This window comes from Halichoeres trimaculatus, unplaced genomic scaffold, assembly GCF_033239565.1.
Source record: "Halichoeres trimaculatus isolate MK-OKI-2021-1 unplaced genomic scaffold, fHalTri1.1 fHalTri1_scaffold_6, whole genome shotgun sequence".
Taxonomy (NCBI): Eukaryota; Metazoa; Chordata; class Actinopteri; order Labriformes; family Labridae; genus Halichoeres; species Halichoeres trimaculatus.
The window spans coordinates 38849808-38876152 of record NW_027437184.1 but is presented as its reverse complement, the minus strand read 5'-3'; the positions used below and the strand labels follow the sequence as shown (position 1 = coordinate 38876152).

The following is a 26345-nucleotide window of genomic DNA, read 5'->3' as shown; positions in this document are numbered from 1 at the left end:
TTACCAGTGTTCTCTCAATGACCAGCAGAGCTGGACTGCTTAAACAGCCTTGACCCATTGTGTTGCGGGTGTTAGACTTGAGCCGCTTTAAACAGGAGAAGCTCCTCTCTACACCTGCAGGTTGTCAGTGTAAGTGACAGGGGGAGAAGCTCCACAGCTGTAGCTGCTTATTGGTGAAAAGAGAGAGAATCTTTAAACACAACGCTCGTCGTTCTTAAGAAAGGTAAACTCACTGGGGATCGATAAAGCCTCTGGATCAGTCCAGAACAACTGAATGTTAAACTGAGAAGATGCTGTGCGGTGCGGTGGAGGGTTGTACTTCAAGATCGCTGACTGACTCATTTCACTGTCAATCAAAAAGGGATTCGGCCTCAGACAGATCATCCAATCATCATGCAGAAGCCCAGCGTCCAGGTCAGCCCACAGTCTCATAGACCCCCAGAGACGCTGAGCATCCGATGGGTGGGACAAAGCTCAGTGTTTATCCAATGACCGTCCAGCTTCCACAGTGGAACAACCCACTCTATGCCTCTCTGCTGAAGTCAGAAGACGCCCAGCGTCTGACTGTGTTTAAGCGCTGAGACGCTGTGGGGATGAATGAGAAGGAGGTGGAGCCAGTTACCTGTGATAGGAGCTGATTCTGAACTAAAGATGAAGGAATTCTAGCTCAGATTTTATCAATGAAATGTACACACAGCAGAACATATCACCACTTATTTGGGGACATTTTAGGGGAAGCTGAGCTTCCCTTGCAGTCTTAGAGCAATCCCCACTGATCATCTCACATTTCATGACATAAATATGTTCAAAAAGAAATCAACATACAAACAATGATCAAACGTTGTTTCCTGCGTGATGCTCCAGCTTTCCAAGGTTTTATCATTTTATAAAGGAGTGTAAAGCTAAGGGTACTGACATTTCTCCACTTCCACTCACCTTGCTTGTTGTAGTTCTTCTCCCAGGACTCCCTCAGTACCCCCATCTTGGGCTGGGGCCGTATGGCCTGTTTCCAGTGTAACGCCTCTTGGCTCCCGAGGGACAGGCTCTTTGCCACAGGCTGAGTGAATATCTGGATGGTCTCTGTTCCCTGCTGATGCAGCAGACCATGGGGCATTTTGGGGCAGCGCTTTGGACTACTGAAGGTCTTGAGACCATTTCCAGACAGATCCACGTAGAAAGTTCCATACACTCCACAACTGTCAGTCACAACGGGGACGGCTGAGTCCAGACAGCTGGGGTCCTTCTTTGAAGAGGCTGAGCGAGCTGAGGGTCAGGAGGAAACATTAACAAAGCAACATGAAGACGACTGCCAAACACATCAAAGATCTGAAGAACACTAGCACTCAAAAGTTGAACTACACCCCAGTTTTTAGGGTTTTTATTTAAAAATCCAAGCAGTTCAAGTGCATTGAAAAGCTTGAAATGGTTCAAAGTAAGCAGTGAAAAGTCAGTGGTTAAAAAACTGACAGACCCAAAGCTAAAACAGAACTAGAGGAAAAGTTTCTGAGAGTCAACAGCTTCAAGCCTCACAGAGGTGGTACTGTCACAGTCTCAGTTTCACTTACTGTGAAGAGAAGACTTTGAGCTGCAGCTATGACAGGTCAGACTGCAGACAGAAAGACTTCCATCACTAAGACAGAGGCAGAAAGAGAACCAGAGGCTGGATCATCAGAGCCAACCAATGGACTCCTGAAGACAGGAGGATGGAGCTACGGACGAATGACCCAGAGTTTAAAATCTTTGCTTCACGCAGTATGCAGAGCAGGCTAAGGAAAGGATGGTTCCTCAGTGTGTGACATCAAGTAGAAACATGGAGGAGGAAGCATGATGGTCTGAGGCTGTTGTACTGGATCCAGGGTCTGAAACTTGTACAGGGTGTGAGGCACCCCGAACTAAAACCAGCTCCCACAGCATTCTGCAGCCCCCATGCAGCACCCTCTGGTATGAGCCTTACTACTCTACAGTTACTAGGGACGTGAAATCCCTTTTTATGCAAAAGTTAAAAGTTTGAGCAAGCTTCAGACACAAAAATGTAGAGCGGTCGCCCCTGGAGTTTTCACAACTTAAAGTTCCTGGAGCAAACAAATCCAAACTCTTAAAGTTCTGACAGCTTTTTTTTTTTTGGTTTGTTTTGTTTGTCAGAGAGGCAGACACACACACACCTACAAGCACCTCAGACTAAACTTATGACTTTCAGTTCCTGGAACTTCCAGTCAAAAAGTACCTTTAGATGATTCTCAGACTGCTGTGGCACAGAAGTGTCAGAGCTTTCATATAACAGCAAGTCCGCTTTAACTCTCCTCCTCAGAGTGGATACACCATCAGTACTCACTAGTGCTCCTGATGCCTGGATGTTTCTGACCCTGGGCCCACAGATCCTGGTACTTCTGGTTGAAAGCAGGTCTCCAACCTCCAGAGATCCAGGGGGAGTCTGGAGCGACCATCCTGTACGGAAACAACACACAACAAATGTCATCAACAAAAAAAACAACAACAATTTATTTCACTGGCTGGAACTTTGATCTCAATGACACTAAACCCATCTGAACATGTAAAAAAGGCTAAAATATAAAAAAAATGCAGCACATTCAGAAATATAAGCATCACACTGAATTTCATCCTAAAAGTACAACTAAAGGGAGGAGGAAATAAATGAAATAAATAAGTATAATAAATGTATGATTATTAAATGTATATTATCAAATTATTCATTGTGTTTAAATGTTATTTTTTGTCCCCCCTTGTCTGCATTATCTTTACAGCTGAGAACTGTGTGGCAGCTTTGGACAGATCAATGCATTTTTTTCCTAGCGGTGAGAAAGATGTGAATATGATTCACTGCTATAGTGACCATCACCAGCCCTCCCTGTAGGCTACTCATTCAAATCAAACTTTATTTAACCCCTGATGTGAGCTGAAGGGGAGGGCCATGCCACACCACAGTGTGACAGAAGGGGAAATAATGACAGACAGGACGAGACAAGACAACTGGGAGAAGGACAAACAAGAACTGTAGTTAGTTAAAGATAGTAGTTCAAGTGCTGTGCTGATCTAAGTCCAAACAGGAAGTAAAGGTTGTCAGAAACCAGGGACACCAGAGATGTGGGGTCTTGATAAAATGGGGAGGACCCATAGAGGTGAGATATGGAGGAGCACACGTCACGGGACATGAGAAGGCGTGTAGGAGGGCCCAACTCAGCATGTTCTGATGGGACCAGTCGTTTCTTTACAGTTAGTCTCAACAGGAGCTTGAGTGTCGAGACAGACATGCGTGTCAGGTGGTCACTGAATACCCAAGTAGCCGCCCATTCCCAGGGAGACCACGGCTTAGGGCTCCCCCAGAGTCACCAGGGCACACGAGACCCACCACACGGCCCCCAAAGCCACAGGATCCAGATACGGCCCCCGGACCCAAGGAGGCACCAACCCGACCCATCAAGGGCACAAAGGAGGACACCAGGGCAACCGGGGCAGCAGCCCCCCCGCAGACAGCACACACCCCTACCCACCACCCTTCCACCCGGCCCCAAGCCTCCCCCACCCCGATACACCATGACCCAGTCCCCCCAGTAGGTGGGCATAGGCAGCAGCCACAGCATAGCCAGGTGAGACGGAGAGCGAGAGTGCAGTAGTGAGATCGTGGTAAGGCCCCACCCCCCAGGTGAGCTGAGGCTGAGGCAAGCGCCACAGACCGCCGCCCAGATGCCAAGGGAGACCCCCAATCAACCTGCACAGAGCAGCGACCCACAGGCAGCCACCAGTGCCAAGGTCCCCAGTGAGTGACAGACCAACAGATCCAACACCACAAGCCACAGAGGAGTGCAAGATCCAGCAGGGCTCGCCCGCCCCCTAGGCACCGCCCCAGGCCCACACCCACAGGCCCCAGAGCCCAGCCACAACCGTAGACCACCGCCACTGCCCCAGTAGATGGGGACTGCTCCCCAGCACGGAGCCACGGCCAGAAAAGGCCAGACCCCACCAGCCGTACCAATCCTTAAGCTGTGACACCCCCTGTCCCTCCCTGTTATTATGTATCCTTACTCCCAAACAAAGATACATGAACCCTCCACTGTGACTAAGTGCTGCTCTAAGTGTAGTGTGGTGCCTTCAAACTGGGGAAAAACAGGTGGAGTGGGAGCCCACAGATCCCCCCTCTCACTGCCTGCCCCAGGCAAGTGGATGTTGTGTTGTATTAAAATCAGAAGGTGGGTGAGGCAGGTGGTAGGCGAGCAGGGAGGGGTCACAACCTAAAACAGATTGGACCCCCCCCCCCCCCCAAGTTGGTGTCTGTATTGCAGTTAAAAATGGAGGCTGAGAGAGGCAGAGAGGGCTAATCACCCCTCTGCCACCCCGACTCCAGGACCCCTAAGTGTTGTCTGTGTGCCCCAGAGTGCAAATATATACAAATATTTGTAAATATATACAAGAGTGCAATGTGTGAGTAGTGAAGTGCAAGTTAAGAGGCTTACATTAAATGTAAATTAAACATTATGTTTGAAATCGATGATGCTCTCCTGCCTCTGTCCTCTTTACCTGTGTTTGATGATGAGATCCTCACTGGCAAGTCTCTGCAAACCTATGTAAAAACGCTCATCATTAAAAAGATCATGAAATTCACACACATGTATGTTTGGTTGAAACTTTGAGTCCAGCAGGCTGAGATTTCACCTTGTGTACACACCTTTAGCCCTGCCATGTCTGGGCATCAGGTGACCAGTCCTGCCGTGGCGTCTGCAGAGACACATAGCCGCAACCATCAAACCACACCACAGGAGGGCGCCAATGCTGCCGATGAGAACTGGGTCCTGAAGCAGTGTCAGGACCTGAGATGCATCCTGACTTTTACTGTCTGAATCAGGAGGGCTGATGATTTGTGGGTCTGCGGTGTGACAAACCAGACACACAGTCAACAAAGCATTACACACAGACAGAGAAATGATTAGGTAGATGTTCATCTTAACAAAAGTTTCCTGACAGGATTATTTATTTATTCCACACAGGACAGACTGACAGTCAGGACAGGCTGGTTAACAGTCTGTGCTGAGGGCTGCTTCTCTAGAGGACTGAGGAACAGATGATCAGGGAATGACTTTTTGAAAGTATCCTTCCCAGATTACAAAAATGATGAACTTTTCTTTTTTTTAATTTGTGGAAGATTTGGATTTAAAGCAGGCCTTGGTCAATAAAGCAATCAATTGTAAGATAAATGAAAAGAACTCAATAATTTTGCTGGCATCAATATTTAGCCATGTGCATGCGTGTTTGTGTCCCTGGTCTCTCTCCTTCAAAGTGGCTGGATGACAAGAGGGTCCACTCAGTGCAGCGCTCCGAGGCCTGTTTCTGTAGCAGAGTGAATGGAGTGAAGCTGAGCTGTTCAGATTTCTTCTCTGTCTCTCTCAGTTAGAGTTTTAGTGGGTCTGTTATGGTAGATTTTATTAAGTGAGCATTGCTTTTTAATGATTTTAAAACACTACTGAAAAGCAAGGGTTGGTCAGATATGAAGATACGATTCTTCCTCTTGACGTGTTTTAATCACTGTCCTGAAACAGACACCCCACACTCACTGGTGACGAATCCATGAGGGTCGCTCAAAGCTCCCACTCCAGCTCCGTTGACAGCTGCCATGGTGATCCAGAACTGTTTTCCTGGTGTGAGTGTTGTGATATGCAGGCTGTGCTGACCACTATCCACGGTCCAGTTCTGGTACAGCTGCTTGTCAGACTCCACACACCACACCTGGGAAAACAGATCACTGAATCAGAGATCAGGGATCACTGATGCTTTAACAAACCCCTGAAGTATTGTCCGGAGCATGCTGAAACATGGCACAATGTATAAATAAATCAGCCAAGTGTGTGGAATGCTCTTTGAAAGGACAAATAAGACAGAAATAATACTGTTCAAACTCTAAAAGCCACCAAGCTGGAATTTAGAAGTGACATTTGATCATCTGTCACCACAAAGGTTGCAGGGTACTTAGGATATCCAGATTCTTCAGGCGTGCAGTGTTTGTGTGAAAGAGGTTTTCCTCATGTGTGGTAATGAACAGAAGGTAAAACAACATGTGAGTGTGAAGAAGTGTTTCTTTCCTTCTTACCTGGTATCCCTGTAAGATGCCGTTGTGGGTGTCGTGAGGAGGAGGCTCCCAGCTCAGATGGACGGTGTTGTTCTGCTCGTGGCTCACTGTGATGGAGACTGCCAGCGGGGAGGCGCTGGGCACTGTGAGGACAGGATGAACATTTGTATGCATTGGTAAGTGCTGATGTTGCACATCGTTTTAAAGCTGTTTCTAGGGCCAAGCTGCTGAGGCAAACTGTGTTCTAAAATACTGCATTGCTATGTTCCTTGTTTTTAACGTGTCAAAATCTAAAGATCTCCATCAATCTCATTTTAAGGTCTCTCCAGCTGGCATGATGCTAATTAACCGCTATAATGTTTATTATCTTCATTTAACGCTCCTATCTGTCGGTGAGGGGATCTTCCTTCAGTGTGAGCTTGGACAGAACTCAGAACGGACACCTGAGGCCAGGGCGTCAGTTTGTTTTAAGGGGTAGGGGCAATAACTATTATCAAAAGTGACTTTTGAGAAGTGCTGGGCATGATGATTACAGTTGGTTTTACTTTGGGTAGGGCTACAATAGAAATGCATTTGCAGCATATGCTTAAAAACTATTTGTATGGTATTAAGTTAAATAATTATGGAGGACATCTGTGTTTTCGTCGACCATGTCCATCATTTGTAAAGATTCCAGAGCAAATTACCAATCAAATTTCAGACAGGCATAGCTCCTCTGATGATACTAATCCCGTCTGAATCTGTGTCTCTGTAATTTCATATATTCTAATATTTCATATTTTTAAAGATGGTCTCTGCAGTTTTTTCTGATAATCTTTTGTTGAAAAATGATGAAGGCAGTGCCGCTCATTCTGAACAAAGGTTTTAAAAGCACTTTTGATTGACATAAAGTGGAAGGAGACCCTCTGTGAACCCCTTCATTATTCCTTAATCAGCTACAATTAGTGTCATTTATGGACATAAACACAACAATACAAAAAAACCCACACACTTTACAGGCTATTAGGCAACACAATCCTGGAAACAACATACTACAGCCAGATATTAGAAAGCTCTAAACCCCAAGAGGACACAGAGTCTCTGTCTGAGAGTCAGAGTCTGACCCCTAACTTCCACCGCATGTGCCGCGCATACGCTTTAGGTCTATTTTCTCAGCATCAGCTCCAAACCTCTTACATTCACTGTCAATAAGAAAGCACTAGACAGGAAGTCACTGTTGGAAAGTACCCGGTAGAGTCCAAATAAAACACAATGCACAAACTCTCAAACATATATTTCCCCCCATATGTTATAAATACGTCACATCTGGAAGCACGTGCATCAGGTAAACAGTCGGTCGGAGGGTCCCAGACACACCACAACTGAAGAGAAGCTGATCGTGGAAGTGGAGAAGTTCAACATTCTGTATGATCCCAAACATCCTTTTAATAAGGATACAGGCAGAAAGGACAAGGTGTGGACTGACATATCAAAAGTTATGGGAGTGGATGGTGATTGTGTGATATCCCTATTCATACGAGAGCCTGTGACTCTCCGAGGACCAGCCCTCCCCCTCCGGATTGAGAGGCGCAGCGCGCTGCTTCCAGTGAGTTTTGACAATTTGGAGCAAGACACCACGGCACTCAGCTGCGCTCTGCTGCGCTCTGCTGCGCTCTGCTGTCCTGCTGTGCACTGCTCTGCTGTGCTGCGCTGTGCTCTGCTGTGCTGCGTGGCACATGCGGTGAAATTTAGGGGTTAGTCTGTCTGTGTGCAGCAGGTTGCTAGTGACGCGCCGTCTCAGGGAGCGTGATCACATTAATGATCAAATTTAATTCAAATACTTGAAAACAACGTTGGTTTCTCAGTCTTATTGATCCTAAATGTAGATTATTTGACATGTATGAGTCAGAGCGTGTGTCCAATAGTTGTTTATATGGACAGAAATCCAGAGACTGAGAGGTGGAGAAAGGATGAACAGCTTTGCTGCAGACTGTGGTAAAGAACCAGTTCATTACCTCTGTGGAGCTAACAGAGTGTGCACATCAATGTCAGCAGCTCAATACAAGGTGAGCTATGTTTCCTTTTTGAGACTTTAGGATTAAAGATCACAGGGCTTCAGTTATTGTTGCTTTGTAAACTCACTCATGCATACAGGTCAAAGTCAACCTTTCTGATGGTTTGATACTGGGGGTAGGACTCAGTAAGAACTCACCTTTTGTGTAGTAGTTTTTAAGTTTTAAGATAATTACATTATTTTACATTTCCAGAGGTTTTTAATGCATACTGTTAGACTGAAGCCAGGTGTAGACGTCTTATTTTCTCAGGACGTATGGCTGGCTGCAGAGACACTAAAATCTCCACAGGTTCTTGCAAATAGGTCTCTATTTCATGTTTTCTCAGAAGAAAACAGCACCCAGTCAGGGCTATCTTCAAACTTGGCACATGTGCAGATCAACAACGGCAGCCCGGCCCAGTTTTCAGCTTCACAGAGTTTTGCTGCGTCTTGTAGCATGCAGATGGTGCATTCAGGAGCGTAGGAATGTTCTATACTATTGAAAATAACAAGGGGTTACAACGGCTTACACATGAAGGATTTGTGCGTGGTGGGGACAAAATGACCTCTGGCAGAAGAGTGGGGGGGCACATTGCCCCATCCCCTACAAAGTGACGCCTAGGCCCTGAGGTGATAGTGATGCTCCAGGTCTGAGTTGATGTCAAGGTGCACGTCTCCTAGTCCTAACCCTGACCCAAATACAGGGATGTGCTTCACTGCATGCAGGTACCATCATACAGAGAAGGAGCAGCTGAGAAGTTGTTAAAAATGTGCAAGGTACTTACGCCTGGTGAAACAGAGCAAAGGAAGACCTATCAGCGGCAGGATTCTCTGAACTTGTTTGTGACTGGTCTGTGTTTGCTGTAGAGAGTTCAGTATTTTCTTAAACAGCCTGTGATATTACGCTGCCTTTCTGTAAGCTTTCTCTGCACTCACAAAGGAAGCACCAGGGTTTGGTAGCAAGCAAGCAAGTTTGGTGGCTACAGACATGGGTTAAAATGTAAGTCAAACCAGATCAAGGTCTCAAACCTGACCTGTTTCAGGGACTCGGAGGTGCCGGGTGTTGCTCTCTCTTCCGTACAGGTCACCTCCATAGGGGCGAACCTTGAACTCGTACTTGAAGCCTCTCTTTAAGGGGCCCACCTGGGTCTGGAAGCCGGGCAGAGTCACCTTCTTAGCGGCCCAGTCGGAGCTGGCAGGCAGCAGACTGCGATAGAGCACCTCAAAACCATCCAGGTAATGAGTTTGAGCTGGGGGGGACTGCAGCTGCTCAGAGGAAAACACGGTCATGAATCACACATCAGAAGTGGTTCTGCATCCCCTACAGCTTTAAGCCGCGTTTCCACCAAGCAGTCCGGGTCGGTTCGTCTCAGTACGGTGCGCTTTTAGCGGCGTTTCCACTGACTCATCCCGGGACGGATCCCTAAAAACCGAGACGAGCCGTCCCACTTTTTTGGGACCCTTTCGTATGGGTGCCAGACTGAACCGATCCGCTCTCGGGAGGTGGAGCAACACACTGCAGACGGTTGATTGGTCAAAAGAATCGTCACTTACCCCGACAGCGGCTGCATTTCTCCTGGCGGCACACAGGCTTCTCTGAAATGAAGCTTGATTGTACTTTGTAACAGAGAGTTACATGAAAATCACAGAGAGGACGAAATGCTGCATGTCTTCCATCCGTGCTCTTTGTTTACTGTGTCACGTTTTCTTCTTTGTTGGATTTAATCGTGGGGTAAGATGCTACGGCGTAGTGCTATTGTTTACCAGCTGTGGCTTCCGGCATCCGGCTTACACGCCGCCCACCACGAGAGGGCACAGTTTGCTGTGGAAACGCAAACGGGATGAGACTTTACTGTCCCAAACCGTCCCAAACCGTACTGAACCGACCCGTACTGCTTGGTGGAAACGCAGCTTTAGACTCTGAAGCTCTCTTACCTTCCACTGCACTTTGGAAATGTTAGACCAAGGGGCAACAATGGTGACGTTTTCCAGGGCGACTCTCAGGGCTGACAGCTCTTTGTGGAAGTCCTTCTGAACTGTGCTGGAAGCCTCTGGAAAACAGGTTTAATCAATTTTAATTTACTCTTAAGAAAAAAAAACTCAGGACAGAATCACTGATTTTTAGAAAAGTCTGAACTAGTCAGCTCTTTTCACTGGGGACCAACATCTTTGGAAACCAGAAAGCAACAGGTGATGCCAGTGAGACTTCCTCTTCATCTTACCTTCAACTATCAGCTGAGCACTGGCAGAGACCACACCTACATCATTGGCAGCAGTGCAGGTGTACTTCCCAGCATCCTGAGAGGTCACATAATGGATCTGCAAAGTCTGGTCTGGGTTTACAAGATACCTGTAGACACATTGAGCTATGATTCATTTCACAGTTAGGGAAGTTTGCAGTAAATATCAGGGGTAGTGCTCTCAGTACGTCAGGAGTCTGTGAAAAAAACAAAGTACCTCCCGTTGGGCAGAGGCCCCTGCTCTCTACTCCAGACCACAGCAGGTGGGGGGTCACCTTTAGCCTGGCAGTAGAACTGGGCAGACTCTCCCAGCCTCACAGACACATTTTCTGGCTTCATCACCAACATGGGCTTGGCTGCAGCAGGAGAGAGGGGGGAATGGAGTCACTCTGACAGAGAAGCTTTTTTTCTCCTCAGCAGAAAAACAAAAGAAACAGCATCAACAACACCAAGCTCATTCTACATCTCTACTGTCTCACCCAGCACAGACAGTCGAGCCGCCCTGCTCTCCCTGACTCCTGCGATGTTGCTGGCCACACACACGTACACACCAGAGTGGTTCCTCAGAGCGGGAGCGATGATAAGCTTTCCACTCAGCTCCTTCAGGAGCAGCACAGAAAGGAGACACACAAGGAGCACAGCTCAGATTAGGGTGTTTCAAACTTCTGCTGCCTCTTATTCAGAAAAATGTGGTTCAGCTTTGATCCAGAGGGTTTACTGTTTTAAACCTCAACTGGTGTCAAAGATGTATCTCAAAACTAATATTCACCTCTGTGTCTGCATTAACACTTTAAACACTCAGCATACTAACATGCACGCTAACATGCACGCTAACATGCACCCTAACATGCACCCTAACATGCACGCTAACATGCACCCTAACATGCACCCTAACATGCACCCTAACATGCACGCTAACATGCACCCTAACATGCACCCTAACATGCACCCTAACATGCACCCTAACATGCACTCTAACATGCACCCTAACATGCACCCTAACATGCACCCTAACATGCACGCAGCAGTCTGACTGAGGTCAAATGGTCACAGCGAGGGGGGTCTGGTCCTGTCTGTGTACAGCACACATGCAGAAAAGAGAACCAGACTTCTGGTCCAGAACGTCTCGCTCGGCTTTGATAGGGGGCGCTGTGTCCTTTTTGATACGTGAAGCTGCATGTGTATCCAACAAGTTTTAGTTTACTGAAAGAGGAAGAACATTCTAACGACAATAGCTGAGATGGAATCAGCTGTGTAGCGCTTTATGTTTTAATATGGGTATGTGTCATCATGGTGTTTGTTTGTTGTGTTGGAGCCATTGTTTAAAAGAGTTCAGTCACTCGATATCACAGTTAGTTACTTCCTCTTCCAGCTGAAGGCGGTGGCGTACTGAGACCTGCCAAGACCTGCTGAGTCCTGCCCAAGGGGCAACAACCAGTATAGAGAAACTAAACCTGTTTGAAGCTGGCCCCCCATCTGACACAGAGTTTTTGGAAAATAGTCTGTTTCGTTTCTGATGGTTTGTGCCGTAAAAACTGTTGTTTTTGCTGTGACGGTTTTTCAGTTATTCCATACTATTTTAAGTTCACCCAGTCCCCCATTTGCTCCAAATGGACCCAAAATGGTATTGTTTGTTTGTGCTTTGTTTGTGCCATAAAAATCATTGTTTGTACTGCTAGTGTTTGTTAGTAATTAACACTTTAATTTCTGGAGATGATGTCATCCAGCCCCCATTTGCTCCAAATGGACCCGAGACATGGGTACCAAATTAGAAATTTTTATAGGTACCGACCACATTCTGTCAAAAGTATCTGGTACCGATTCATGTAGAATCAAAAGGTACCATGTTTAGGTACCTATATATATATATATATATATATATATATACATATATATATATATATATATATATATATATATATATATATATATAGATATATATATATATATATATATATATATATATATAGATATATTATATATCATTATCAAACACATTGATATTTTTTAACACATAAATGCAAAAAAGTACCCAAAATTGGTACAGGCACCAGGCACTGGTACCATTGCACATTGTTTTCAACGTGAAAGGTACCCATCCCCACAAAATAGTACAGTTTCTTTGTGCTTTTTTTGTGCTGGTTTGTGAGGTAAAACCTGTTGTTTGTGCCACTCTGTTTTTAAAGGTATTACACACTTTATTTTCTGGAGATGGCGTCAGCACCGGGAATGCTTTTCTGCTCTTCCTTTGTTTTGGCTGGGCTCAAACCAAGTTCATCTCGGCTACATAAAAAAAGCTACAGCAGTGCAACATGTTTACCTGAAGGTCATCCTGAAACTGTGGCATTCCAGGTGCTTGAAGTATAAAAAAAAGGGGGGGGGGGGCATACAAAGGTACATTAAATTAAAAACAAAAAGAGTGATTTACTGAGTGTGGTGGCACAAGACCAACTCTGATCGTGGCCAAAACAAATGAAAAGTGCCGGCACGGGAGCATTTCCAGCAGTGATGTCATCTCCAGAAAATAAAGAGCGTAATATCTATAAAACCACAGCAGCACAAACAACAATTTTAATGGCACAAACCAGAACAAACAAAGCATTAATGAAACAGACTATTTTCCTAACATTTTGCGTGGGGTGAGGGGCCAGCAGAAGAGCTAAAAGTTGCTGTTCATCAAGAATCTGTTTGAGGCTGGCTACAGAAAGACCAGAAACCACTACACACCCAGCCATAAAAAAACACTTTTAAAGGCATATTTACAGCCTGCTTCAAAAAACAGCTTGGGTCTGAGACGCTGATTTCACTATCAGCACACACTGTACATGGGGTAAATCTTTTTATAACTCGGTGGTTTAGAAATTATATGGATCCTATAATTGTCCAATCAGAGACACAGCTTGGGTCACATGACTGGCAGGCACCCTGTAGCTGTGAGAAAGGGAACTCAAAACCGGCGTCATAACGAATGTGGCTGTGTCCGTGGAGTGGCTTCATTTTACGGTGTCAGGAACTGACGGGTGACGTCGTGGAGACTACGTCCATGTTTTTTACAGTCTATGGTCCTGCCCATTCCAACCGTAGTCGAATAGCAACGCATTATCCAGGTGTGTTAATCAAGCCATGCTCAGTCCATTCTCGGTCTAAATAAGTTGTTTACATGCATTTCAGTAGACTGATCACGCACAGACTAAGCCAGGGATCTCCAACTCCTACTCTTGCAGGGCTGGAGGGCTGAGAGGCTGCAGGTTTTCTGTCCAAACAAAAACTCCACCAGCTGATTTCACTGATTAGTCCCTGCCCCCTGCTTAAAGGGGGCCCTCCAGGGTAGGAGTTGAAGAACCCTGGATTAAGCTCATAGTCCGATCTCTGAAGCTGCATGTTTAAACAAACTGGGTATGATCTTCTGGGTCCTTACTGTGCAGTATGACAGTACATCAAGTTCTGTTTTTTACTACATGCAAATCTGGAACCCCCAAGGTGGATGGATTGGGTAATGTGATGAAACGAATACATGTTTGTACTTAAAGGGAGGAGAAATGGGTCTATAATCTCTTTTTTGCCCAAAATAGCCAAATCTCTCTTAGCCTGTAGCTTCAATCACTTTAAAAAGTTCACCAACAATGTTTCTGGTGTGTCACAATGATTTTTTTATTCAATGTCTGCTTGAGATGATGATGATGTCAGACTGTGAGGCTTACGGTGTAATGTAGGTCCATGCTGTCTATGGGCAGGCCATCTTTCCTCCATATGATGTTGGGCTCAGGGCGTCCTGTTGGGGGGCCACAGCCTAAAACAGCCACCTCCCCCTCTGCCACCTCAGCATCACTGGGCTGCACTGTAAACTCCTCCTGCAGCGCTGCAACAGATCAGTCAGAGTTTGATCCTCTGGAAACTTCACTTCTGAGCTTCAGTGAGTCAAAGCGTTCAGGAAACTGAACCATCAGAGGAAAAGAAATTTAACTGAAAAAACAGTAGAATTTATGACTTTTGTACATTTTTCTTGTTGAAAGTTTCGTGCATATTCTATTAATTCACACTTGTTGTATTGTTATACTTGTTTTGAATCATGAGTGACTGGACAGGACTTCTGCAGCACTGACGGTCTCAGTTCATCCAGGGGGTGAGCAGCTGCTGCATGGCGCCTGCCTTACTGAGACCAAAATGAGTAAACAGAGCAGGTCTGAAGTCAATTAGCACAGCAGTTTGACACCCTGCTGTCCAGCAAACATTGACAGAGGAGCTCTGTGCCCCCCTCTGTGTGTTATCACAAACATCTTCATCAGCTCCATCGGCAGGGTCAGACTCTATGTGAGGGTCTCACAAAGTTAATTGAGCTAAAAAAGAAATATTCAAAGAAAATTAACCTTTAATTGAGGAGATGAGATCTTTTCAAGGGCGTCATCTATTACAAACAATCATTTTTCACAGGCTGTGTAGTTTTATTTCTGCACCTGCAGGTTTAAAACTAGATGGTTTATGAAAAAAAAAATCAATCAAGTCCACACCTGAAAATGACTGAATAAGCCAGAGAAATGTGACAGCTCTAACTGACACCTCTATCTCTGATGTGATTGTTTCTGTGATGCCAGGCAGCTGCAGTGAGCCATCTTCATCCTCTCTACACGGTCTGTTGGGACGTTTTGTGTTTTTATGAACTGATTATTGGAAAGTTTTCTTTGCTTGTGTTATCTTCATTTCTCTCCACTTTTGTCTTACCCCACATGAGTTTGGAGCAGCAAACACTGATGTCCTCTAACTTTTCACTATGTGGTGCAGCGACTCAGTTTGTAATCAGTTACTTTCTGACCATGGTAAATGTAAACTGTAATCTATTACAATTGTTGGTGGTTTGCCCAACACCAGTGACACCACGGGACGAACATTATAGCAGTAAAAATCTGTTCTTTAAATAAATTTGTATCTTTTAGTTCAGTTAAACATTCTGCAGCTTATTTTCTGAGTGTGATGTTTACAGGATCCAAATAACTAACTGTGAGATCTGGAAGTAATCCATTCACAAATAACTTTTCTGAATGATGACGTAAGCACACTTCAGTATCAGCCCGCCGTCTTACCTGCAGCGTACAGTGATGCGTTACGGCTGATGGCTGTGCCCGCACTGTTCTTGGCCACACAGGCGTACACGCCCTCCTGCGACTGGCCCCGCCTCCCTCTTCCCACGCTCAGGAAGAAAAGGCTCCCCTCAGGCAGGGCCATGGGCTGCAGCTCTCCATCCGACAGATCCATGGGTTTACCATTTTGCAGCCAGTGAATGGTCATCGGCTGGCTGCCTTCTGCTCGGCAGGAGAGCTTGGCAGGACTTCCCACCTTCACCACCACGTCAGAGGGCTGGTGGATGATTTGGGGAGGAATGACCTCGGCACAGACTCTGGAACCTGAGGACGAGCAGAGGGATATAAGGACTGAAGACATATCTCAGAGTGGAACTGATAACAGACACAGCAGAAAAGGAAGACCAATCCTGCATTAGGCGGACATGTCTGTGTGAACTTGAGCACATTTTTCTGGGAGCAAGAGACCAAAGTGTTGACCTGTAATCCAGACCCACACCCCACCAGCAGCCCCAAGGCACACTCCACACTTATAAGTTATTTGATAGTCAAAATACATCCCCCACAAACTTCCACATCACCAACAAACTATGTGTGTTTGCATGCAGCAGCAGAGGAATGCCATTGTTTGAGCTTCCCGTGGAGGTGGATGACCACACTGAAGGAAACTGGAGGACTGAGCTTCCTGACAGCAGAGGAAGCCGGGGGGTCTCAGGAACATCAGCTCTCATCGGCACATCCGCAGGAGAACAAAAGACATTCAATTCTTTTGGACTGGGCTGCAACAACAAGAATTTTGTGGAAGTTGCAGTCATCCATCTGAGAGGATCTGTGTTTGAAACCTCAAATACTGGCTTCCCATCGCCTTCACAAAGAAACGTTTAGTAAAAAACTGAAACACGTCATTCACAATTCACATCTTCCTGGGGATTATGACAACAAAGACAGTTATATGACAGTCATAAATACAAGAAAAATCTCAGGGACACTTTAAAAGAGTAAGACAGACCACAGCTAAAAAAACCACACCTGTGACCCCTGCTCCCCAAACACACCTGCTGACTGTGTGAGCTCTCCTTGAGGGTAGAGATGAAATGATTGCTAGTTTATCTGATTGATCCGTTAGTCGCCCAACAGAGCAGCTGTAAATGCATTATGTCTTTGATACTGTGTCTACTATGTATGAAAGAAAGACTGGAAATTCTACTCTTCTTCTCATATTTATAACATGTAAAAAATCAGCAAATACTTGAAAAAGTCGTCAATTTCACCAAAGTACTTTCATGTTTTCACTTCTCAGATAATACAGGAGAAAAGAACAAAAAAAATGTTAGGTACATTGAGTTTATTAGACTAAAACATGTTTGTTTTTTTAAGTTAAATATATTTTTTTCTGCTACTTTCATTTGGTTCAATGTTTGTACCAACAATAAGTACTGCTAAAAAAGTCTTGGAAAATACACAGTTGTGGCGCTACGGTTTGAGACACTGGACCCAAATTTAAAAGGGAAGGCGTCAACTACTGTACACCTTATATATCTGTATGAGTTGATTAAGTTATACAGTATATTTGATTCTGTTAAGTTACAATTTTAAGAGTTGTTTAGAATAACTAATATTACATGGAAATTAAATTAAACTAACTTACCTGACAGAATAACTCCAGACACCGAGATGAGGGTGATGAAGAAGCTTCCGGTCATTTTAGTTAACGGTCAAATATGTCTGAAGCAGTTGATGAGCTGCTCGTTGAAAACGAACTTTCTTAAAGTTTTAGACTAAATAGAAATACATTCCAAGCTCACTAAACTATTCCTCTTAAAATCACGTTCACTACATTTTTATTTTCTTCGCCGTGTTTAATAAAACTTGTGGTCCAGTGATGATGGTCAGCGCACGCTTCAGCCTCTCTCAGTCTGCGGCAATTCACTGAGCCAGCGTCAAGACAACGAAATGACATCACACTTCCTGTAAGTACAGCTTTACAAAATAAAAGCAGATAATGTTAACAAACTATGTTTCCGGTGATGTTAACAGATTCAACTTGACGGAAAGGAAATGCATGACGCTCACCAAGCAGTTAGTCTAACTCCATTTTTGACGCTGTTTGTGAAGTTACACACTTAGAATAACAACAACATTTTTCTAAAGTGTCAGCCAGGTTATTATTTCTTTTAATTTTAACATATTTACAGCTAATATTCAAAGTTTTTCACATTTTTTTGTAAGAACTTGTGAATGAGATTTTTTCACTTCTAAATTTATCTGAATTTAAATCTAAATCTGAAATAAATATAAGTGTAAATGGTAATGTAAAAAAAAAAAAACTTTCTAAAATATACACTTTATATGAATATCTATAAAACTGTTCAACAGTGAATCTTAACGTTCAGTCTGAACAATAGATATAAGTGTGAAATAAATGATTATAGTTGTCCTTCTTCTGTATATGAGGCATCTTTTACATGTGATTTAACCTGAGAGTGTAATGCAGGCATGTAACAACAAACATTCTGACCCTGGGCTTCATGGTCTAAGAAAAGAAAGTGTATGTTATATGTGACAGTACAAATTAGGCCTTACAATAAAGGGGGTTTTCCCACAACAAAATACAAAGAAAGCTTCTTGCACCTGATTAAAGCACGGTCCTTCTTCTGCATCTCCACATACACTGCTCCACATTATGACCACCTGTCTTATACTGTGTATGCAGGAACTCTGTCAGCACAGATGAGAGGCAGGAAGCTCAGTCTCCCATGTTTCTAAACAGCAGGAAGTCATGTAATCTTCACAGATGCTTTGTGATAAACTGTTAACTGGTAATTTTGAGGCATGTCCTCTTGGTAGTGGTCTCAGCTAGCCAAACGTGACATCCAAGACTCCTTATTTTGGATCTTACAAAAGTTTAAAATCCACAAGTTATAAGGAACTTAACTTGGGACTCTTTTTTTTAGCATGTTATGTAAGGCATGAAGATGTTTGCAATGGAAGTGAGGATACTCTGACATACTGGACATTTTCACCACCAGCTGCTGTTTAAAACTGTTTTTAGTTTATCTTATCAGTGTGGAGGGACAGCTGAACTAATGACAACAAAATGAGTAGGATTTCAGAATGACGCTTTCCTTGGCAAATAGTTCTCAAAGGGAGAGTATTGGGTTTTTCTGGGGGGGGGGTTAAAAATCTGCACATGTTCAGTCTGAACATTCTGTTTTGTTTCTTCTATTGCCATGGGAAGGAAAATAATAACCTCTCTGACACAGACATACACACACACCTATTCTATTCTATTCTATTCTATTCTATTCTATTCTATTCTATTCTATTCTATTCTATTCTGTTCTATTCTATACTTCCAGCTCGAGGTATGTTTATGTCACAGTGGTGTGATGGTGACACCAAGTCATTAACACTTGCATCAGAGGTAGGAGCAGATACGTGTTTGTGTAGCTCCTGTCGTCTTTTTGACACAATTAGATATTTCACATTTCTTTTTTCATATCTGGTCATACAACCTGTCCCTCATGGGATTTTTTGGACAATTTAAAGTCAACTAGATTATTGCACTTTCTGCCGAGCTGAGTAAACTGAATGTTGATACTGAAACGAGGTCAAACAGCTTTTCAGTTAGGAGTGACAGGTGCTGAGGAGCAGTTCCTGCAGACTGCACTGCTGTGCCAAAACCATAGACTATAAAACATGGACGTAGTCTCACCGACGTCACCCGTCTGTTTCTGAAACGGAAAATGAAGCACATTGGCTATAGCAGCCATATTGGTAGTGGCCTAACCCTAACCCTTACCCTCAGCTGTGCCTCTTATCGGGGGAGCTTGCGAATATCCTCTGAACGGCCGAGTTAGAAAAAATCCCCCCCCCCCCCCCCCCCCCCCCCCCCCCCCGTACAGTGGGTGCTGGTAGTAAAATTAGAGACTCAGACAGGAGACGTTTTTTGAACCAGGCTGTAAATAGGTTAATTTCTGCTTTGAAAATGGCTTTTTTTCACTTGGTGTGTTTGTGACTTCCGGTTCCTCCGGAGCCAGACACTCCAGAAACAGCAGATTTTAACACTTCAGCATTGTCTCATATTCTCAGGCTGGAGGTTGCCGCTTGGCGAAAACTTGCTAATCTGTCTCACTTTAACTGTGATATAATCTACAACATTATTATTATTTGCTTTGGTACATAGTCAAATACACTGGAGTAAGCGCCATGAAATGCAGTTTCCCCTTTCTCTAACCATGACTTAATGATGATATGAAGCAAACTTATTGCACCGTCTGGCTGACATCTGCCTCCGGAAGGGTTAAAAAATCACCTTCCTGAGTAACTAATTCCTCCCAGCAGAGAGAACAGGCCTGAAATAAGTGAACTAGCTTCAGTTCATTCCTTCCAATGGCTCACATAAATAACACATTGTTCAGTGAGCTGCTCTTTGTGCAGCGCAGAAAGGCCCGGGCTAAGTGATGGATGTTTATATTGATCCAACAACTTGGGCTTGATGGCCCCGGCATCGGCCAGCTTTCAGGCAGCAACAAAAGCTTTAGAGACGATGAAGGATGAGTCCCAGAGAACACAGCCCATGGGAATGCTGCTGTGCTGGGATGTGAGGAGGAGAGGGACGTCTTTCAGACGGAGGAGCAAAGGTCGGGTAGTATTGGAACGAGGCAAGGAGGGCGGGATGGAGCCAAAAAAAAAAAAAAAAGAAAAGAAAGAATGTGTCAGCTAGACTGAGAAATGTGATAAAAAGTGACTTCAGAGTAAATTCTGACTGTTGTTCAAGTGGTTTTCTGTAAAGGGATCAACAATCAGTGTCAACATGAATGACTGCTCTCAAGCAAACATGTTTCCTGTATCTCCAAACCCTGATAAATCAGACCCTGTTTTGGCACTTTTATTTTCTTTTTCAGGCAATCAGAACAGTCTTTCTACAGATAAGTTATCTTTTAAACATAATGTCCACTTTTTGTAAGTGTGCATTTTCTAACATCGAGTTAAACTGAAACTCAAGATCCAAAAAGTTAATTTCTTATTTCCAGAAACATATCGATGTCATGCCATGATGATTCTTCTTATAGCAAAAAGAGTTATACATATTAACAATATACTTAAATATTTATGCAAAGAGGAAAAACTATAACATACAACATGATTCATTTTACAATACACTGTTTATCTTATAAAGTGAAACTGTTCACGTTATAACGCATTGGCTTATCTTGTTCTATATATAATAGTAATAATAAGATTTGTTTTATGCAGCGTCTGACTCCCACTGATTGCATTTCAAAATCCTTCTGTATGTACACATTCACATCATTAAATAATCCACAGAGCTCCATAGCAGCATAACCTCATCATGTCTTAACCTGAGCGTGATGTAGATTTCAATCAAACTGTGTCAGTGAGCCATATCCCTCAATTTTAGCTTTCTGTTCTCTGTTCTAGTTTCACAAATGAGCAATAAAATCAAACCTACAACCTCTCAGGTCATAACAAAGCATGTTATCATGTATCGTGTATCATGTATCATGTTATCATGTTATCATGTATCATGTATCATATATCATGTTATCATGTATCATGTTATCATGTTATCATGTATCATATATCATGTTATCATGTATCATGTATAATATATCATGTTATCATGTATCATGTTATCATCTATCATGTTATCATGTATCATATATCATGTTTCCATGTATCATATATCATGTTATCATGTATCATGTTATCATGTATCATGTTATCATGTATCATATATCATGTTATCATGTTATCATGTATCATGTTATCATTTATCATGTTATCATGTATCATGTTATCATGTATCATATATCATGTTATCATGTATCATGTTATCATGTATCATATATCATGTTATCATGTATCATGTTATCATGTCATCATAAATAGCCAGCTGTAACTTTATGAGAAGAAAGAGTTTTACATTAAACTTTCTTTATTTTGTTTGTTGCCATAGCATGAAAATATCTTTTTCTCAAAAAAACTTTTCAGGTGAAACAGATTTTTGTTTTCCTTGGTGTGGCAGCACGAGGCTTTCGTACACAATGGCACAGATGACTTTACATTAGTGTCAGTCTTACACCTTGATTCAGTGATTAGCCTTTTAGGTTATTTTGAGAGGTTTATTTAATTCACATAGACAATATGTTCTGGGAATACCTCAACCATGTTGCATGGCACCATTGATCATTAAGTTACTTTATTATTTTATGTTAATTTAATTCATTCATTATAACTTGTTTCAGATTATTCTTTTATTCAACCGATGTATGGTATTCATTAAAACTTATCGGACTGATTGTTTCTTTTTGTTTGCTTTAAGAACTCTTGATGCCTCCTACTATCTCTGTTCTTTTCTTCTTCTGCATGTCTAAATGTATGAGAGATTAAATATTTAAATACAAACAAACAAAAAAGTTTAGTTTGAGTTCAAACATAAAGGGTGTACATAATTTTTTTTTTTTCATAATCTGATTAATAAAATTAACAGAAAGTTAATGACACGATTATCTGAAACTTTGATCCCATTTCTATCTAGCTAGGAGGATATGCTTTTCTCTCCATTCTTTGACAGTTTTTGGAGAGCCAATTTCAGTTCAGTTCTTTGATTTTTCCCATTTTGGCAATTTTTATGTTGCTTCTAAACACCAGACCATGTGAAAAAGCTGAAGATGAAGAAGAAGAAGAAGACGATGATGATGATGATGTTGATGATGATGATGATGATGATGATGATGATGATGATGATGATGATGATGATGATGGTGTTGACAATTATGTCTACAAACTATATCAGGAGACATATTCTCACCAGAAAATGTACAACATGGGGATCTGTCAACACGTTGCCAGATAGAGAAAGCCCTCTGCTGGAGAAAAGTGATGACTTTTTTTTCTGACCCAGCTTATCAACAAAGACTAAAATTAAGAATTTATATTTAGGGGGAAAAAGTGATTTCTGAAAAAAAGGGCAATTTAAAAATTGTAAACAAAAATTCCTGATACTGTGAATCAATTTTTTTTTTCTCCCGTCCTTGTTAATTTTGAATACATTTTGCAATCTCAGTGACTTTAAACACTTTCTTGTTGGCTTGATTTAGCAACACTTCCATCTAACATCTTGGGCTCTTTTGAAAGAATACATATATAAATATATATATATATATATATATATATATATATATATATATATATATATATATATATTTGATTAATAATAATTATTAAGTTGTATTGATATTTAATGCACTGCAGCATGAGGTTGGTATAACAACAGAGGACAGTGTTATGACAGAGTTAATACTTGTCAGTTGTTATCCCCATTTCCTTGTAAATTCAAACAATAAAATCAAAATAATTTGCTCAATGTTAAATCACTCATTTCATCTTATCCTGACTTTTTGATGTACCTCTGTCTCTTCCTGCAGTTTCATGCCCTCACACAGATGATCGTGCCGGTACTGGACGAGCAAACACCTGTAGTTCAGGTTGAAGCGTTCTGTGAGTGACGGCTCACCTTTCCTGCGCTGTGGCCCCCTCCTGTGAGGCGTGTGCTGGTGTCCGACTCTGTGACGCACATGCTCCTTGACCCAGCTCTTTGACCTCTTGTCCAGTCCTGGCACTGGTGCACAAATGTCCTGGCACGTGCACCTGTGTGACAGCTGGGCCCAGATGGAGAAGCAGGACACCCAGAGGAGCCACGGGGTGACCTCCATCTTCATTCCCCACCGCCTGGAAAAGCCCCTACGTCTGCAGAGCTGCTGCCCAGCTCCTCCCTGTGAGACCTGTCCTACCACAACTTTTAACTGATGAAACACTACGCTGTCTACATGCTCCCCACACACGGCCGTGTGCTCCTGCTCTCTCCCTGTTTGATCTGGCTGCTCCTGCTCCTCCTCTGGGGGTCCTCTCTCCCCCCCTTCAGGAGGGCAAAGCAGGGGGAAACAATGATGAAAAAACAAGTTTCAGACCTCATGCTGAGCAAGGAGCGAGGGAGAGGGGACCCAGGGGTACTGTCTTGTCCAACAACATCTGTGCCATTCATTTAGCAGGAGACGCAGGGGGGAGGCTGAAGGGAGGGAGGTGACACAGAGAGGGTGACGGAGAGATCTGCTTCCCTAGTTTGATTAAACCAACACCCACGACGGGCCAGATCCAAAAACCAGAGAAGACATCTGTGAAAAAAACAGCTGTGATGACGCTGAAGGGCAATGTTCAACGGATTATTTCTAAACAAAGGGATGAATTCAGAGATGAGGAGTCACTCTGCAGAGGTCTGAACATTTCTCAGCCTCTCATATGACTTCCAATCTGTGCGCTGGAGATGTAAATGATCAGACCAGAGGAATGTTTCTTTCCACAAGCAACAGCTTCAGAAAGACAAAATGGGCACAAAGGCCTCCCTCACCCCCACCCCTCACCCAGCTCCACCCACCCAAAACTCCCACCAGTCAACCCACAGAGGAAATTTGTTGCTGCCTGTCTGCACAGTATGGGTCTCATACATCATCTCAAGAAGCCAAAACAGTACACAGCCAGGCCCGTCAGGGAAGTCCTGCTTTAATCTCAGTCTGCCTGTCTGGAGTGGACTCTGACGGTGAGAGCAGGTTCCTCCTCTGATTCTCTCTGCCCTTCGTCTGCCCTCAAACTAACACAAGCAGGAGTCAGGATTTTACAGCATGGGATACCTTACAAATCAAAAACTATCCTCAAATCCAGATTTTATCTATCATTGAAAAAAAATCAACAAAAATAGAGTTGGATTTGACAGAAAAAAGCAAACAAACAGAAATTGTCTGATCACTTTTCCATATTTCTTTGTTGAAGACCCCTAAGGTGACTGAACCTAATGACAGTATCAGTGGAGGAGGATGATTCATTCAGGAAACACAGAAAAATGTGACAATAAATAGATTAGTCTTCTACTGATCAGCTAAATCAGTTATCAAGGCCTTATTTTTGTTCTCTTGTATATTTTTGGGTTGAAGTTTATTAAACCACAGTGGGGGTCCCTGGTCTCTGGCACAGCTACGTATCTTTGTGGTTTTGTGCTAAGAATTTGGGAATCCCTGGGCTCCTGAGATGTTAAGTGGTGTCTCAGGCATTGTGCACACAAAGCATGCCTGATCCATACGTGTTTTTTCAGAAGTGGTTCCAGCCAATCATTAGCACCCCCGTCATTTGAGATCCAAAAAACTCTGTTTCCCAGTGTATACATGAAACCATGAAACTGGAGTTTTCCAAATTCTTCACTTTTGCTGGAGTTTTCAGAAAACATCGTTTTTAGTGAGGTGAGGTGGTTTGGTGTGAATGAATGGCCTGAACGTATAAAAACATGGAGCTTCCCAGAGACTCCACTGGGGGCATGGCCTTAGTCTAGTTCAGTCAGAGACCCAGTCATGGTTCCGACTGCTGACTGACAGTGGTCCAGAAGACAGTCCTTGACCCCCTCCACAAGGAGGGTAAGACACAAAGGTTCCTGCTACAGAAGCTAACGGTTTACAGGGAGCTGGATCCAGGTCCTCTGCTGTTGGTCCACTGTGTTTTCTGAAATCCAGAGTTAACAAGAAAATTTGATGGTAAATCTGAAAATGGTAAATGGACCAGAACTCACATAGCACTTAGCCAGTCTCTCAGAGCACTCAAAGCGCTTTACACTGCTGGTCTCATTCACCCATCCACACCTCATCCACTCACTGATGGTACAGGTCTTTCTATTACAGGAAACATCGGCTTCTCTACCACATTCACAGCCATCCACACACCACTGACCACATTTGGATTTATTTGGGGTTGGGTGTCTTGCTCAAGGACACTTTGGCATGTGACTGCAGGAGCTGGAATTGAACCCCTAACCATCCGACTGAGAGGTACCCACTCTACCACTGAACCAAAGCTGCACAGTATTTTAGAGTACTTCGAGCTTCTTCTGCTGATGAGCTTCATGGAGAGGCTGGTTTTATCTTCCAGAGGGACTTGGCTCCTGCCCACAGCACCAAAACTACCAGAAGATGGTTGAAGTTACCATGCTTGGGCCTGAACCCCTGAGCAGAGAATCTCTAAGGTATTGTTAAGAGGCAGAAAAGAAAAGTCACTGGACCAGGGAATATGAATGATATGATAAATTATACCTTGATGTTGGATGGTCCAAAGCCGACCCCTAACACTGCTGACCACCCACGTTAACAACTGCTGCCACTTCCTTTGATCGGTATCAGCCGCCGCCTTCAAATGCTGGCTAATACTCAATCACATCCCAGCGCTGTCAAACAGCTAACCCCCCATGATGGGGCGTCCTGTCCAAGCAGCGGAGGGCTTTTGGTGGGCGACTGACCCCTAATCTGGGCTTTGAAGGACTGCCTCATGAGGGGGGGCAAGAGGCAAATCCTTCCAGGGAGAGAGGCAAAAGGCCGGGGCAGCACCGGGGTCTCAGTCTGAGGAATCCCCCCCCCCCCAGTGTGTGTTGCAGTAATAGCATCCTTGGTGCATAAAAGAGCAAAACAAGCAGTGGTGAGAAAAAACTGGTCTTGGCTCGAGAAGTGCATAGTTTGTTACTGTGGTGACATGGCCCTGCTTCATTCCTTCGCTCCATCACAAACCTTTTCACAGCGCTGACAAACACCCTGCCTGTGAACTCGGATGTTTTTGTCTTCGTTTGACACCCACTTGTGTTTTAGCGTCTTATTCTATCTGAGCGTATGGATTCGAAGTGATCGCGTTATGTTGAGTTTTACCTCACGGAGCACTCGTCGAGTTTATTTACCAAACTTTCTGAAAGGACAGCAAACATCATCGTCTGCTTGATTTAACATGAAGTGAAAAACATTCTTCTGGGATAAGTGCGGCGAAATCCTTCCTGAAACCCTTAATGGATGGTGGTTGTTGTGTTGTGAGAG

General features: G+C 43.6%; 1 protein-coding gene across 3 annotated transcripts in view; it reads right to left on the bottom strand.

Moving 5' to 3' along the window:
- Window positions 1–23385, bottom strand: part of robo4 (roundabout, axon guidance receptor, homolog 4 (Drosophila)) — a 36436-nt gene extending 13051 nt beyond the window's left edge. For 2 of the 3 annotated variants that reach the window (XM_074671501.1, XM_074671502.1), the window contains exons 1-14: window positions 22967–23385; window positions 15427–15747; window positions 14050–14207; window positions 10828–10948; window positions 10566–10704; window positions 10331–10458; window positions 10044–10159; window positions 9143–9374; window positions 6098–6219; window positions 5565–5736; window positions 4682–4879; window positions 4534–4576; window positions 2333–2445; window positions 937–1263 (exon numbers count right to left, since the gene is read on the bottom strand). In XM_074671501.1, coding sequence (XP_074527602.1) covers window positions 937–1263; window positions 2333–2445; window positions 4534–4576; window positions 4682–4879; window positions 5565–5736; window positions 6098–6219; window positions 9143–9374; window positions 10044–10159; window positions 10331–10458; window positions 10566–10704; window positions 10828–10948; window positions 14050–14207; window positions 15427–15747; window positions 22967–23171 — 2395 coding nt within the window. In that variant the 5' untranslated portion in view covers window positions 23172–23385. Of the gene's footprint in view, window positions 1–936; window positions 1264–2332; window positions 2446–4533; window positions 4577–4681; window positions 4880–5564; window positions 5737–6097; window positions 6220–9142; window positions 9375–10043; window positions 10160–10330; window positions 10459–10565; window positions 10705–10827; window positions 10949–14049; window positions 14208–15426; window positions 15748–17071; window positions 17331–22966 lie in introns of those variants that run through there. The other variant, XM_074671503.1, reaches the window with a different exon arrangement.
- Between the last annotated feature and the right edge of the window lie 2960 nt (window positions 23386–26345).